This window comes from Ixodes scapularis, unplaced genomic scaffold (assembly GCF_016920785.2).
Source record: "Ixodes scapularis isolate PalLabHiFi unplaced genomic scaffold, ASM1692078v2 PGA_scaffold3__209_contigs__length_174095766, whole genome shotgun sequence".
NCBI classification, from domain to species: domain Eukaryota; kingdom Metazoa; phylum Arthropoda; class Arachnida; order Ixodida; family Ixodidae; genus Ixodes; species Ixodes scapularis.
Genome location: NW_024609868.1, coordinates 104,109,380 through 104,126,092, shown reverse-complemented (window position 1 = coordinate 104,126,092; position 16,713 = coordinate 104,109,380). Strand labels below are relative to the sequence as shown.

General features: G+C 42.4%; 1 protein-coding gene across 1 annotated transcript; it reads left to right on the top strand.

Annotated features, from left to right (window-relative positions):
• The first annotated feature begins 6,127 nt into the window (after window positions 1–6,127).
• On the top strand, window positions 6,128–14,158 carry LOC8025188 (nose resistant to fluoxetine protein 6). Its single transcript, XM_040205644.3, has 5 exons — window positions 6,128–6,280; window positions 9,236–9,318; window positions 9,407–9,529; window positions 10,757–11,201; window positions 13,766–14,158. The coding sequence occupies exons 1-5, from the start codon at window positions 6,128–6,130 to the stop codon at window positions 14,156–14,158; spliced, it is 1,197 nt and encodes a 398-aa protein (XP_040061578.3).
• The last annotated feature ends 2,555 nt before the right edge of the window (window positions 14,159–16,713 follow it).

Sequence of the window (16,713 nt, the reverse complement as noted above, 5' to 3'; positions counted from 1 at the left end):
CCGATGCTATGCGCTAATGAGACCGATCAAGCAGCATCAAAAGCGCAAGTCACTCTGCCTTTTGTGTTTATGATTGGTTCAGCGGCAATACAACATATGCATAAACATCACGAACACCATGACAGTGCGCTTTTTACGCTCTCTGATCGGTCCCGTCACCACGTTGGGTCGGCTGCGTCTTAAGGTTAAACGAAGTACAAGTAAAGCTGAAAAAATCACAAAAAATGTGAGCTCTTGTGTAACGGGCCTGTTTCGTAGAAATAACTTATGCGGTATCGGCATCAAAATGTGAGCGCAGAAAGCGCTTTCGCGTCCATAGAGGAACGGTAAGCCCAGGAACCTTCGCAAGTCCAGTTCGCGATAGAGCATCATTGTGGCGCGAGTAGTTACACGGCTTACCAAACTTTGCATGGCCATCCTGGCAGCACAATGGCCACTATAAAAATGTGAGTTAGTCAGTAGAAGTTCTGATAATTGAAAAAAAAAGAATTTATTCACGGCATAGCGTTATTATTAATATAAAAAAAAACGCATTTCAGTTTGGGCGTTCCCGATAAAATTGAAATCGCTTGTTTTGAGCTATTGTGGAGAATGGTAAAAATACAAATTGAAACCGCGAGTGCTTTGTGATGGATGCCATAGTCACTGACAATATAAGAAACACACAAAATCAACTAAAAAAAGCTAATATTTCTAAAACATATTGTCTGAGGAATTAATATTCTTTTTTGTTTTTCTCTTCAGCCGATTTAACCGTAGTGTCGAGAAGAATGGCAAACGATATATTTTTTTCTTGCCAATTGAATTCCTTCTTGGGTGTTGTGAGCTTCTTCGCAATCACGTACGTAAATCCATCCCATATCACGTTATATAAAAACAACACAACATCTACATTAGAGGATATAATTGGTAACGTTGACATAACTTTCGTCATTAAGAACGCTCCCCATAAGAATAACCATGCGCAAGTTGGGGTTCGAGTCGATTGCTTGGCTTATGAGCTGCAAAATCGTCTGTCGATGGGTTTCGAAGTGGAACTAAACCATAATGAAATTGCCCAGCCCGAAGTATACACTTAACCACATTATAATTTAAAGGAAAACCTTCAAATTAAAAGTAAATTAAAGTTGCAAAGAGAAAGTGCCCAGCTGCACAACTTTCAACTTGTTTCAGACACACAGTTTACTGACATCGTAATTTTTTGGGGGGAGTTTGTGCCTTTAGAGACTGAAACTCATGCATTTTGGAGTACTTAATTTTATTATACAGGGTGGGTTTTGAAACGCGGGCCAAACTACTCCTAGAAAGTATAGAAGTTGCACAAAGAAAAGGTTCATGTCCTTCTGGTTTCAGCCAGAGGGCCTGTTTAGAAAAAATAATTAAGGTTCGGTATATTTGGGCTCTAATTATTTTTGAGGAATCAACGTTTCTTCTATTTGTGACGTGTGGGTTCAATTTGAAATATTCTGGGTTTCATTGAAAACCACGATATTGGCGCATTTTAGAAAAAAAAAAAAATGGCATGCGCAGCAGCATTTTGCGTCCTTCCGAAAAACTACAACAACAACAAAAAAAAGAAGCGAAAACCAGATTACACGTTTAATTTAGACGCGTATCTAGGTTTTGGTTCCCTATCGGAGCGAATCTTTGCGTCAGCGGTCCTGCGACAAAGTCGGCGAGGAATCCAGCGGCCATCATTGACAAGCAACAAGGTCAAGCGCAGCGCTGGCGAATCGCGGCCGTCGCTTTTCTCGCCGACTTTTTCGCCAAGTGTCCAGGTTAGTGCCCCCGCTTGCCGTGGCCAAATCACGCGACTATCGCCTCGTGTCCCTGTAGGAGAGAAGGACGTGTGGCACGATCGGGCAAAAAGAAACGCTATGATGTTCGCATGGCAATACAAGAATGAGCCTTGACAGTTTGTGTCACATTCGTAGTGCGAACAGTGGGTGCGTGAGATTCGCGCTTTGACCATGGCGGAGCAGGACCGTTCGCTCGGAGATTTGTTTTGATAGAAAACCCGAAACTTCAAAGCAGGTCAAAACAAAACAGGTGAGCGCTCTTTCGGGAGGCTATAAAAATGCTCCGTGCGCCATATATTTTTGTAGAGTGATTGATATAATGGCTTATAATGACTCCCACAACGTTTTTAATTGAAACCATACCTTTTAATTTACTAGTTAAAAGTTATTGCTAAACATATTAGAAAATCATTACAACGAACTTTTTTAATTGTACAAACGTGCCCTTCGTCAGATATCAACGGGACATCGACATTTCTTTCCTGTGCCGTCTGTGCTTTTTGAAGGAGGGGGCTGGCCCGCGTTAAAAAAAAAAAAAAAGAAACGTTCTGTACATGTTTCTTTTACCGTAAAAACTTCCGAGCTGCTGGCAAGCACAATAAAATTAAACTTTGATTCGTCGAGTGATTGATCATCAGAAAGAGGCTTACCGCACAATTGTCAGTGTCTCAAGCATTTTGATGTCCTATTCGGATTACCTTCGCCCCAAAATCAATAGCGCTATAACTAGAGTGCTACGTCTTCAACGTTTACAGCCCTCCCCCCCCCCCCCCCCCCCCCAGTGAAGGTAATGGCAACTGCCCATTGCGTCTTCAATCTGTCCTTATATAGCTCGGCATTGCGAGGTTCCCGCGCGCTCTTATTTCCTCTTCTCCTTGAGTTTCTAGACTTGGAGTTCTCCTAATAATTGAAAAGTCTTAGAGAACAAGTATAGACTCCGTGCGACTTACTCTCTAATTCCTTCCAGTGGCTTTTTATCAGGATACATCTTAGTGAAAACCCCAACGCCGAAAGTGGCTACGTACCTCCTCGTTCTGGTTCCTCTCATCAGAAGATACATAAGGTAAGTGGTCGACGCCGTTAAAGATAAATGATTTATTTCGAAGCCTAGAATTCCGTAAGGTGTGTGCTTAATACGTGAAAGCCTCGAGTATTAGTTCACATGAGATTTATAATATGCGCCATTTTAAAAGGGAAAAATAAAAACTGCCAAGTAGAAACAGAGCACACAGTTTGGTGATGAAACTTTTAAGCCACGTTAAACGTAGGTGCTTACTAGTTTGTAATTATCTCTTTAATGGTGTAAGTGTTATTCTAGAAGGTTCCTCTTTGGCATAAAAGGCGACAGTTTGTTAACTGAAAAGATTTAACCGTTAAAATTGGCTGGTGGCCTACTTTTGTACCGCAGTGTCGAAAGATGTGAAATTCTTCTCGATCACTTCGGAACAAAGTGCTTCATTCCCGTGATATATAGATTGATCACAAAGTTCCATTACTTCTGAAGGTGGATCTTTTTGAAGTAAGCTCCTGTTCTTACAGCGTCAGAGCCTATTAAACTTTTAAAGGGTTTATTCTAATATCTTTAGCACACGCCATGTACCAACAAAGTTAGAAAGCGACTTCAGAGTAGTGACAGAATCACAGTCACGTAGAGCCTAAAAAACACCGGGCGTGACTTATTGCATTCATGTTCCTTGCTTTGGGATTTGTTCATCGGTAGTTTTACCAGCGAGTGGCGCAATATCCTTTTCTACAAAGCGATAATGATGGTCGGGTTTCACCACGCCTTATGTTTCCTGAGTATAAAAGAAGCTAAACTGAACAACTCTCTGCGATAGTTCGTTTGTTGTCATATCTCAATCTATGAACTCTAAGCATCGTATATAAGACATACATTGCGTTAAGGCGTGGCCGATTTTTTTAATTAAAATTGGTACTAAATATCAATTACCTGGAAACAATTGCGGGCACTAGAGGTCATTGTCGCAGGAGGAAGGACAGGCCTGTGCCCTTCATTGGCCGATGGCGCCATCTGGTGTCGTTCTTTTGATACCGATTTTAATACAGATATCGGCCACGCATCATTGTAATGTTTTGATAATTTTAGGACGTGTAGAGCCTATAGATTGAGTCATGACCATCGCAGAGAGTGGTTTAGTGCCCACTTAAGGCATGAATCACTACAGTTGCAAATCGCATGTTTAAACGCACAAGGAACAGACATACTTGTTTTGTACTTTATCTTAATTTAAAGGGGCCAGAAAATGGTCTTCCAACTCCTTCCAGCTTAGCTTTCCTCCTCAACTCAAAAGCGAAATAGGGAATCATGTGGCCCTGACGTAGCATTTCACCGGATGCGATGACTCCGAGCTTCCAGCGTGTTTTCCTTAAGCACACCACGAAACGTGTCGTTTGTAAGTGAAGATAACTGCCGTCACGGCGCTCATTGGCCAGGAAGGCGAATCCAAACATTCGTCAAAGCGATTGATTTTCGACGAGAGCATACGTTCCATGACGCAATGCTCGTGTTACATGCGTTAGCAGGGGTCGGCTGGCGTGCTTCGGTGTGTACCGCGGATGTATCGTAGCGAAAAGGCGGAGAGCTTTCGAAGGGAAAGCGGGGAGAAATAGTACGCTATGTTCAAAAATTTCCGCAACGAAAAAGCAGTTGTTTGCCCTTCTGCCCTCCTTCTTGAGCGTTATGCGATAAGTAAAATCCCAATTTAAGAATATTTATCCCCGCGCACAAATTGTTTCGTGGCCCTTCAAGTGCGACCACGGCCGACGCTGAGACCTCATGCATGGAGCCAATCCTGCACAGCCAAACGTTCGCCGCCACAGCGCTCGTTGTCCTTAGCGCATTGGCTCTCACCGAATAAACCAACCGCGTAGTAAGATGCGCCACGTTCTTGCGCTTTTTTCTATTGAGTGGTTGGTTTAGCCCAGGAGTCTCCGAACCCCGGCCCGCGGGCCACATCCGGCACGCGGAGGTCTTCCGACCGGCCAGGGGATAGCAACGGTTCTGCCAACAAAGCACGGCCCGCCTTCAACAAGCCAACAAGCCCGCTGCTACCAAAATGCAAAAAAAAACAAAAAACGAAGACATTTAGGACTGCCGACGTGTTGGAATGCGAAAGCATTTCTACACGCAGCGCGTTTCTACAAGCAGCGCGCCACGTCTTTCTTTTTCACACGGTGCTCCGGTGGTGACATCACGCTCCCCCACTGCTCAGGCGCGGCGCCCCCGCCAGTTCCACGGCTTCCTTGACGATGCACCTGCCTTGCTGTGCTTTTCTTTGTGTCTTATTTCTGAGGCGCGTCTGAGTGGCGCGTGCTTGATGACGTATTTCTATTGCCATCTTCCGGTCACCACGCGGAAGCCCATTCGCGAAATGGGAAAAGTAAGGCTTTCGCTTTAATAAGCGCGCGCGTAAAGAAACGGTGCCGCCACGCGCACCAACCGCCTAAACGAAGATACCAAAGAAATAATCGAAAGAGAGAACTGCCTATCGTAAAGTGTGTCCTCTCGTCGTATTATTCATTGTACATTGTTGTCACCTGCCTCATCGTTCTTAGCCAAAGTGTTTTATATTTTTCTAACTACGCACGGTTAAAATTCATTTGCGTGTACATTGAGGTCGGTATGCTGTGCCGTATCTACTACATGGTGTCAGCATGAGTTCTATCATACTTAGTAGTCTTCTTCCCCGTTGAAAAGTGCCAGTGTTCCTATGCAGTTGAACTGATGCCCGGGGCGTTTTCTGTGTTACAATTATTGTGTAATGTCATTATCCTCAAAATATTGGATTTATAAATTATGTGAACGTATTCGTCTGCCTTATATTCATTTTTTTTATTTTAACGCTTGTCAATAGAAAGGATTATTTATTTCGTTTCACCTCATTTATATATACGTACTTATTTTCAGGCCCTCGAGACAACGACATATATCCGATCAGGCCCCTTAGCCAAATAGTTTAGCGACCCATGTTCTAGCTGGTGATGGTAATCCCTCGTAGACGAGTGTGTGAATATCGCTTCGTCTCAGGCAGCACCGTGTCATTCCTAGCCTTCACAGTGGAACCGAAAGCCACGGCAACCGGTTTTCCTAAATATGTTAAGGCTATTCTATTGGAAGCGGTATTCGCACACGTTTACCACAAAGAAAACGAGAGCCGTGATGATGCTATTCTTGTGCTGCTTCAATGAATCCGTTGATTCCTTTTATCGGCTGCGGTCGTACTTCAAGTGAAACGGACTGTAAAAAGCACGTTTTTTGAACACCTTGTTACTACGCTTTTACACGACGCAGGCTTGTTCCGTCCATGATGGCTCTTCTTGGATTTGTCTACCTGATACCTCTAGTCGCTACGGGCCCGCTGCTGAACGACATGTGGTTCCTGAAGGAACAACCCTGTGATGTACACTGGTGGAGGATCCCCACCATGACCCACAATTACATGACCGATCTGTCAAATATGGTGAGCGTTTCTTGTAGCCCGCGCGCTCTCCCATGTGTAAGCTGCAGATCTTTGCGCAATTCAAATTAGTTCTTTTATTGGCTTTCCGACTGAGCAGACAACGTATTTTTGTGATCGTCGCGATGTTCTTTGCAAATTTGGGGTTCGCTTTATGATTGTTTAATAATATCACACACGCCAAGTTTTGACTTTAATTTTGTTTTCCGGAATTAAAAAAATACATTTAATATTACGATGTGCTTTGCGAAATACTGTTTTCAGCTGTTGTTCTGTTTCTCTGGCTTGAACTGTATAGGGGTCAGAACCCTTTGAGACACCAATGCATTTTGTCCGTACCTTCATTGCCGGTGAAAAACTAAGTAAATAAAGAAAGTAAGAAAGAAAAAAAAAGTAGTTTATTTCAATGAATATGTTTTAAAGCTCAAGGTCGGCCAAGTTTATGCTGATGGTGCACAGAAATATTTATTATAGTCGACTCTATTCAGTAATATTAACAATAGAAACACAGTTAGCCCAAAACAAAATTGTTCAATGTAGCATTCAATTCCGGAATTATTGAAATGTCGGATACCTTTTATTACTATTACTGAAGAAACGCCAGAAACCGAAAACCAGTCCTGTCAGTAACATTTTCTAAGTTCAGAAACACGAGAGATTGATGTACTATCAGCCTAGTTGAAATAGCCGCGCAGACATAACGAACTGCAAGATCTCTCCAACACTGCTCGGTTTTAATGTCGACAAAAATATTGTTTTTTTGAAATATGTATGTCTTCGTGAGTTATTAACCTATGAAATGTAACAGAAAGTATAAAACTCTGTTGACATAATTAATTTTCTGGAATTAAGGTAACATATGTTAATTCTTTCATAGAGCTCAACGGAGCACAATTTTCAATCAAGTAAATTACTACAACGCTGTTTGTCGAACGAAACTCAAAAATTAGAATACAAAGTTTTTGATCGAAGTATTTTGAAATGTCGCCGATATTGACTTAGAAATATAATTCACACTGAACACTTATACAGAAATTACAAGTAACAATTTTCTATGCTGAAAATCATTGTTTTGTTCAGACAAATGCTATGACACTTTCGTCTAAGAAAGAAAGAGATACAGTCGGACCCTTCTTAGGAAGTAGACAAGCAAATCTTCGTCACTGCATGACAGCATAAAAACGAAAAACAGATACGTTCGGTGACCTTTTTTTATGCTTTCATGGAGTCATGGAAAATAGAAACAAATTTATGGCCATCATTGTACACGAGGCCACGTTTAGTAAGGACACAATCAAAGGAATTCGCCCGACTGTCAAGCCTTGTGACCCTCCCAACAAACACAGATAATATCGCTCAAGCTCACAACACACGGGAAATAATTATGCCTCGTGGACCAGTAAATATGAAGTAAAGAAAAAAAAGTTCCACGTACACGAAACGACCTTATCTTATAAATAAGTAGTTTGTTATCAAGAGCATCTACCAACGGACTTATATGAGTAAACAGCGTCCCCTTGATCACCCTAAAGGGCCACAGAAAACCGATCCAACCTCCCGAAACTAATTCAATGGACGTCGTCATAACTTTCACGAGACGCGTCGAGCCCAACGAGTGTACTACGTTTGGTCCTAAGCTGAGAGTGCAGTAGAAGCTACGTGCTCGTTGTACCAGTCGCACATCAATGTTCCGGCACAAGATCACGCTTCAACTCAAACGCACGATCGAAAATCAGGATTAGGCGATTAGTCTCGCGAGTGCGTAGCTTCCCTTTCGTTCACAACTTAGGCACAAACGGAGTAGAGCAATTGTAGCCAGATATGATTTCACTACTTTCCAACGTCTCAGCTACTGTTATAGTGAATTCTTCATTTCATATCCAGCTGGCCCAACTTGATATGAAATGTTCGCAAATAGGAATAAGAAAATCGTCAGTCTGCTAATAGACTTTTTCTTTTGGGTACTGGATGCCAAGCGACATCTTTACTCCAATTCATCACAGAAAGAAACTGTAACCCCCCCCCCCCCAAAAAAAAAAAAAAAGTGAAATAAAATAACTGCCTAAATGTAACTGGTTTAAATAAATAATTTAAAAAAAAAAAGCTGGCCTCCTCCACAAAATAGACATCGGTTCAGGGCTTAATGAACACGAATAACGTATTGAATTCATTAGTTACTGAAATACCTACAACGCTTAAAGGTTGTTTTTTTTTGTGAATATCTAACGTGTATGCAGTATAAAGAATCCAATAGAGAGAAGTCAGAGTATGTACGTATATTCGTATTACCTGAAGAGTAGGCTTTTCAGTGTGTTTCTAACTAGGGGATACTTTCTGAAACAGAAAAAGAGCAAAGCAAATGGTTGCCTGATTTCTCAGTGCCTTCCCTAGATTCAGCAACTTTCGGTAATGGGTTTAGGCGGTGAAGCCGCATTAAAAAGTGAATTATAAAAGGGAAGAAACAATCGAAGGGTGATATACACATATCAAATTGACGCAGATAGAGACGCATGAGGTGCTGACTACCTGTACAAATCGATAGACACCGACATTAATGAAAATGCTTTCAGTGCAATTTTTTAGCATACCAAAGTGGGCTCCAAAATCCTATGAACCCAAGATGGTGAATATGACGACGACCGCAACAAAACAGACACTTAGACTAGCTAGGAAGCGAGCAGCATCCTCCAGCCAGTCGGCTCTCTGTGACCGGCGTCTATTGCCGTTTCCTCCTTTCCTCGTTTCCGTCTTTTCCCGGTATGATCGTTTCTGGGCTCACCAGCGCGATAATTTTGATTTCAGACTCTGTGCAAAGATCATTCAAGGAACAACATCGCTCACTAGAAGCGAATAAAAATTATAGACACTAACATTCCCACAAAAATACATACTGTTTTTTTTTTATTATTATGAGAACAATTAAGGCAAGGTCACTCATTGATACATTTGGTTTCGCAGTGCTTGCCGCATTTCTGGTACGTTTCCGCGGACTTTCAACTGGCCATCGTCACAACAGTAATTCTCGTGGTGATCGTGTCAAGGTAAAATATGGCTGCATATAGGCGATATATTTCATGCGTAAGAAGAAGAAACAACAACACTGCACCATGCTTTTTTTTTTTATTTCAGGTTTCCGAAACTGGGTATTGCCATCATGGTGGCGATTGTTTTCTCAACCTCCCTCGCCCTGGGATTAGTCACCCACTTCTACAACTACATGCCTTTGTCTCTGGTCATTTCAACAGATATTCGGTTTGTAACGATTACACAACTATATACCTACGTAGTGTTAATCGCGTTGGGCGATCAAGCTGTGAAGATAGGCTAATTTAGAAGGCGGCGAGATCGCATACTGACACTCTCGCTGCCCTTTGTTGGGCAAATCAGGTCGTGCCTCCGAGGCATTGGTATTGCAGTTCGAAGAGGATAACTTTCTGTAAACGTTGACATCAATTGTGGCAGGAAACAAAAGTTCCGTATTAACTGGAAAGTTGTGGGTTAATTTACACTTGGCGTTAACTTTGCAAAGTAAAAAGTGGATTGCACTAGTTAGCATTCTCGCACTGCTGCTTGAGCATGTGGCTCCATGTTGCGTCCCATCCGCATGCACTCGGGCAACTTTGACAGTTCCTTTCCCCTGTCACTGCGGAAGCTACACTAGCCTCGACAACTTAGCCCAACAAAGTTAACGCCGAGTATAGTTTTCCTCTCCTAATTAAAAGCCTAAAGTGTTTCCGCATTCTTTCTTAACGCGACAGCTTCATATAGAAACCCTCCATTGACCTTGCTCACTCGGGTTGATGTTGGCCGCACAGCATCAAGGCCGTAAGAAAGAATGTCAGCAACGAATCGCAACGTTTGGTATGACGTCATAACCCGCGCGACCAATGGACTCGTGGAGTTGGGAAGAGGGGGGGGGGGGGGCAAATAGTGTGCTAATATTTCATTTTTTCCCCTGCTCCTTTGTTTCTGACGAAAGGACTTTGTGTACTATTGGGTAGTAACTGCGTATTGGTACAATAATCTTGTGGACGCGGAGGAATTTCGCTATCAGATTTGATGCGTAACTGCATTTCAGACAATAATGATATCAGGGCTGTCGAAAAAAAAATGCATGACTGAAAAGGAAGAATCCTATGTACATTCACAATTCCTTCGCCACGTGCAACGGTATACATATTATTCCAATAGCATGTACAGCTGCATGTTAAAAGCTAAAGTTAAAAATTAAAAGTGCTATTGCTCCTGCATTGCGTTTTAAGGAACCTTTAAAGGCTTGCTCACACATACAGCACAAAACTGTTAGTAAACGTTGTAAATAGCCCTGGTCATCAGCTCTGAGCTCATGCTTTATTGGTAATACAGCGCTGAATAAGTGCTTAGTTAGTTTCACGTAAGCTCTGTTCTAAGTCTTGATTTTAGCGCTGCGACGTATGAGTGAACCAGTCTTAAGCCAGCCGATTTTTTTTCGTTTCACAGGTCGGTTATTGATACGAACATCTACATTTACGGCAAGGCCTTCACCTACGCTTCAGGGCTTTTCACTGCAATCATCTTCGGCTACCTGGCCGCTAAACCGCACCGGCTGTCCATCAAGGCGCAGGCGTTCTGGTGGACGGTGGCGGTGGTGTTCGCCTGCTCGTCTCTCTTCGGCGCTTACTCCTGGAACCGGGGACGCGAACCCCAGCGCCTCGAGTCCGACGTCTACGCCGCCCTTCACAGGTTCGCCTGGGGCTTCGCCGTCTCCTGGGTCATGTACGCATGCGCGACGGGTCGCGGTGGGCCCGTCAACAAGATCCTCTCCAACCCGATCTTCTACCCGCTGGGACGGCTCTCGTTCGCCGTGTACCTCGTGCACGTCTTTGTCTTCGGAGTCAACGCCATCCTTCGCCGGGAGCGGAGGTCTCACCAGCCCTTCCTCGAGGCAAGTGTCTTGGGACGGCAGCGAAAAACAAGGGCTCTAAGGTTGGACACGGCGAGCAAGTAGGCGAGATCGCCGACCGCCGCGATTGCGAGCACCGCGCTGCGATTGGCCAGCCAGTCGGTTCCCTTTTTAGTGTTCGTGCGCATGGCGCGTGATTTGCTCGCCTTTCCAAGCGACGAAAGCGCGCGTGCTGTGCTGAGGAGATCGCACGCTGGGCTGAGGATTTGTAAAAATTTGAATGGTGTGTATAAGTTGGATGCACGTTTTGGAGCTCTGAGTTGGACAGTCGGCAAGAAAGTCAATGAAATTAGTGTACCGCCGCGATTGGTGAGCGCCGGGCTTTACTTTAATGGTGCGGATCCGCGCAGGCGGAAAGTGGGTCTTGGGCCGAGTGATGGAGTAGGGCTGAGGACTTGAAAGATTTCTAATGCTGTACAGTCTGTGGCAGGTTAAGAGAGCTCGTGCCCTTAGCGCGAGATTTCTGGTTTTGCAATCGCTACGTCACTTGCGCAGCCAAGGCACGGCTGAAGACAATGAGCGCGTGGTGGAGTCAATTCCCATAATAGGAATCTCTAAAGCCCTGGTCGCGCGTCTAATACATCAAACAAGAGACACTCTGCCCACACTGCCTGAGAAGCACTTCTTTCTCGTGTGGCAGTCCTGTCACGTCGAACATACGACGAATACATACAGGGTGTCACAAAAGAAAATTTACACGGTCTTTTTTACCGCAAAAATAAACTAGGCATCGCCGAACGCTCATTCTACGCCCAAAGGTAACGCTAGAGGTCACAACCAGATGCAAAAGTTTCAGCCCGATCCCATACCTTAATCAAAAGTTAAAAGTGATTTTCTGAAAATTTCAATGGGAAAATGGCGGCCGACGGAGTTTTCAAACACATGGGGCTCTATGGCACCAGAAACCGAAAACGGGCAAAAATGGGCTGCGTTTTCCCATTGAAATTTTCAGAAAATCACTTATAACTTTTGAATAAGGTATCAGATCGGGCTGAAACTTTGGCATCTGGTTGTGACCTCTAGCTCTACCTTTGGGCGGAGAATGAGCGTTCGGCGGTGCCTAGTTTATTTTTGCGGTAAAAAAGACCGTGTAAATTTTCCTTTGTGACACCCTGTATGTACGAAGCAAAGCTCCTTTAAACATTCTTAAGGCTCGTTCGCAGATAATTATGTCGTCATCTCTGCAGTAAAAACCGTCTCTTTTTCTTTTTTTTCGTATGAAGTTTGATCAGTTTGACAGCTGCTTTAGCATTTTCGTTTCCTACCTTTTCAACAGATATCGCACATTTTTTTCAGTCATCTGCATTTGCACTGGTGTATTATCTTTGATATATTAGCCTTGTTTTCTGCGCTTTATGACAAAACAATCTACGCAAGAAAATAAGAACAAGAAAAAGAAATGTGTTCGTGTGCTTACGAGCTTATGCATTTCAGGACCTACTGACGAGACCTCTTTGCAGTCACTGATCAAACAAACTTCGTTCAACCGGAACATATGAGTTTGATGATCTATTTCCCAGTGTTAATGTTTCTTTTATGTCTGTTGAAAACTTGAAACATCAATGTTTTATTTTAGGGGGGAGTGCAGATCAGAAATAAATGCGGCCCGCGCTTAGTTACCATCAGACAGGGTACGGTTGCTTTAAATAACCGGTTTTATTTTTTTAATGTATGCCGCCAGTGCAATATCGCCAATGCTGCTGTAAACACAAATGCATGAGATAATGTTAAGGAAGTTTAAGCACTTGTTTTTTTAGTTAATTAAAACGTAACACACACATATCGTCAGATTCTTAAATTGAATAAATTCCTGTTTCACCGCACAGAAATATAACTCTAATGTTGAAAAGTGAGAATAACGTCATTCCTATCGTTAAACAACAAGAATTAAAAACAACAACAAAAATCATTACTACCCTTTTTGTTCTATAAAATATATATTTAAAAAAAAAGCTGAAATTGAGTTCCAGGGTTCCAACAAATATGGCCGATTAGGCTTTCTTACCGTTTAGCGCCATACATTTGAAGGTGAATGTCAACGTATTGGAAACATGGTTTTGCGCAAAAAAGACGGACACAAGAGAGAGAAACAAACACGAGCGCTTGTATTTCTTTCTCTCTCTTGTGTCCGTCATTTTGCGCAAAACAATGCATCCAAACGTTCACCAACTCGCTCAACAACAAACTGTTTTATATTTTATAATGTCAGCGGCGTAGTATTCGAGATTTTTTTCCTTGCAAGCCCAGCCGGGGGCAATGAGCTGATTCTCATAAATTTAGCCTATGTTCGATATTATCCCTATAATCAATGCCTAGCATAAAAAATTGCGTGGGTTAAAAAAAAATGTCTTAATGCAACGTACAGCAGTGTCTCGTTAATATGGACGCCTCCGTCACCTCCTAAATTGTCCGTACTGACAGTTGTCCATAATAACGAGACAAAATATTTCATATATTTACTCAGTTTGTTCGCGCAAATGTTGTCTCTAGACTTTAATGGGGCTTGTTTTAACTAGGCTTGATTGTATCATTTCGTTGCCTTTCAGGGACAAGAGCACATAGGGGTAACAATCACGGCTTACGCACTCGCCACCATCCCCTACCTCTGCATCGAGTGTCCAATCGCCGTCCTCGATAACCTGGTGTTCGGATGGGCAAAAGAAGGCGAGCCCCAAGCTTCTGCTGAAACCACCAAGCAAAACAAAGCACACGAGATGGAAGGATTTCAATGTGCTGCAGCCAGCAAAAGCTCCCAGCCCCACGGCGTTCACCGGACAAATAGCAAGGACAAGAGTCCTACCCGAGGGGCAAATCACGGTGACGGTCCATACGACGGAGAATACAAGAGCACGAATGCGCACGAAAACGGTGCCCACGAAAGTGACATTGACGTGAAAACTACGAACAATGTTGAGTCTAGTGTAGTAGTACGGTTCTGAAACGTGCTAACCGCCTTCGCCTGATTTCCGAAAGACAGATTCGAGTGTCCGTGCGTTTGTGTGCGTGCAGCCTTGTACATTTAAAGTTGGCTCACGTTTGCCGTCATTCTTAGCGAAATGTTCAGAATCGCCGGCGAGTTTGGTACAAATATTATGTAAATTGTACAAATGCAAAGCGAAAATATTCGTTCCAGCTCTAGCATGCTTTTTCGAGGTAAGTAAATAAACAGATAAAAAAATATTATACTTTTACAACTTCTTCGTGCTTTCTGGCACCCAGTTTTGTATCATTTTATTTTTGTTTTATTTGGGAGTTTAGTGAGTCATGTCATGCGTTTTGTTTTTTACTTATATGCGATTCCAGGACAGATTATATAATGTGATTTTGTTTTTATTTCCCAGGTCCGCTCATCAGTTTTAAAGCAGTCCTTTTTTTATTAAATACGTGTACAAATACAAGCATATCAGTCATTATATATTAGTCGACATGTCCTTCATCGTGTGCCACTATGAGGCCCTCTCTCAGTGCGAATGTCTCATTCTGTCCCATGCACCGGGAATGCTTCGGGGAAGGGTGTCCGTGACTTCAGTGATCGGCGGAACCAGCAGCAAACTCCCTCCCGCTTGTGATCAAAGCGTTAACCGAGTTAAAACGTGCATCAGGTCAAAATGTTCAGAAAGATCAAAATGTTTACCGAGTCAAATTGTCCGATGACAAAAAATTCCCACAGCAATCAAACAGTCTAACGAGACAAATTGTCCAACGAGTCAAAATGTGAATTCGCGTATTTAGGCGAATACGGAAGCGCTTGCGTGATATTGCCGAAATTACTTTATTTCAGACCGTGTTTGCGTGCTAGCCGGGTGTTTATTAGGAGAAATACCACGGGTTTCGGAGCGCTGTTTTCGTGGTATCTTCCGTACTTAAGCACGAACTGGCATTTGCAGTTGTGAAGGCGCACGCGTGGAGTGCTATAGTATCACTCCAAATTCACAAACCGAAAGGACCTTCCCTCAAATGTTCGGTGTCATGTATTGGCGTATCAGGAAGGAATTTTCATGAGTTTTTAAGAGTAAATGTGACAGGTGTTGCGTCAGCATTGTTATTGCAAACGAAGACGAAACCAGGTTGCCTCGTATCGGAATTACAACGCTCATCTTCCTTTGGCTGTAAACTTTTGCTGGCTGTCGATACCATCAAGCCACATAAAATATGGCGGAATGCAATATGGCGAATCCGGAAATGGCCTATGCACTATTACAGTCTGCTCTAAAGAGCAGCGACAGGTTAATGCATTCCGGACACAAATTACTTTACTATTTCCCCTTGACACCCTCACTTTTCTCCCGGAACGAGAAAGCTAAGCCTAAAAACTTTCGCACTAAAAAAAAATTTTTTTTTTCTAACATTTCGATTGAGGCAAGAAGTTCAACGAGTCGTAATATCTGAACAGGCCAAAACATCCGAAGTAGAGACAAATTGTCCATCGATTCAAAACGTCGAAATATTTCAAAATGTCCATTGAGTCAAAACGTCTAAACATTTCAGAATGGCCATCGAGTCAAAACGTCAGACGAAATGTCCAAAGATACAAATTGTTCAATATTTGACGTTTGACCCGTTGGAGATTTCATCTTGTTTGACATTCTGACCTGCAATCCGCCCTTACAAAAAAAAAAAAAAAAAATTAAACGAGGTTCAATTGAAAGGGTAAAGATTTAATTCTCAGTTGAAACTTAATACGTTTTTTCTTTGGACCTATTGAACCTTCACAAAGTATTGGCTACTGCGTTTACTTAATTTTTAGCAATTTTGTTTTAACTAATATTTTGGCAATAGTGTTTGAATTAATCTTTGCAATTGAGTTTCCATCGAATTTTCGCAACTGTGTTTCAATAGAAGTTTTTTGCTACTGCGTTTAAACAATCCTGCACCATGTGGAGAATTTTATCTTACAATTCCTTACAGCATGGAACATGGAGGAAACTAAACACATTAAACAAATGAACAGAAACACCATGAAGTAGCAACAACGCAGTAATCACACTCACCCTTAGCTACTCCACCGCATTATATAGCCTATATATGAAATGTATTCATCTGGCCGGTGACCATATCAGCATTTATTAACGTATAGTATGCTATCGCCTCCTCAGGATTCTGATAAATTATGAACAGTGTTTCGACATTATTAGACCCTATCCCTTAGCAAAAACAAAGCAAATATACACCTTGGAACAAGGAATGATCGTTCGGTGAAGTCGCCAAATCCACACTCGTTTGCATATCGAATGAGTTAATTCAAATGAATGGATACTGAGTTCTAATGAGAAAACTCAATTGCATATTGGGTTCATAATCAGCAAACTCAATCGCATTCTTGATGAGTAAATTCAAAAGAGTATACATTACATTCTTAATGAACCAAGTCAATTTTATTCTTAATGAGTAAATTAGAAATAATATATATTGTGTTCTTAATTATCAAACCAAATTGCATTCCTAATGAGTAAATTCGATATTGATTTTCTTATGACCAAATTCAATTTCCTTC

Coding starts and splice junctions, on each gene's coding strand:
- LOC8025188 (XM_040205644.3), top strand. CDS start 6,128: ATGGCTCTTCTTGGATTTGTCTACCTGATACCTCTAGTCGCTACGGGC. Junction 9,530..10,756: donor GTCATTTCAACAGATATTCG/GTTTGTAACGAT, acceptor TTCGTTTCACAG/GTCGGTTATTGATACGAACA. Junction 11,202..13,765: donor CTCACCAGCCCTTCCTCGAG/GCAAGTGTCTTG, acceptor GTTGCCTTTCAG/GGACAAGAGCACATAGGGGT.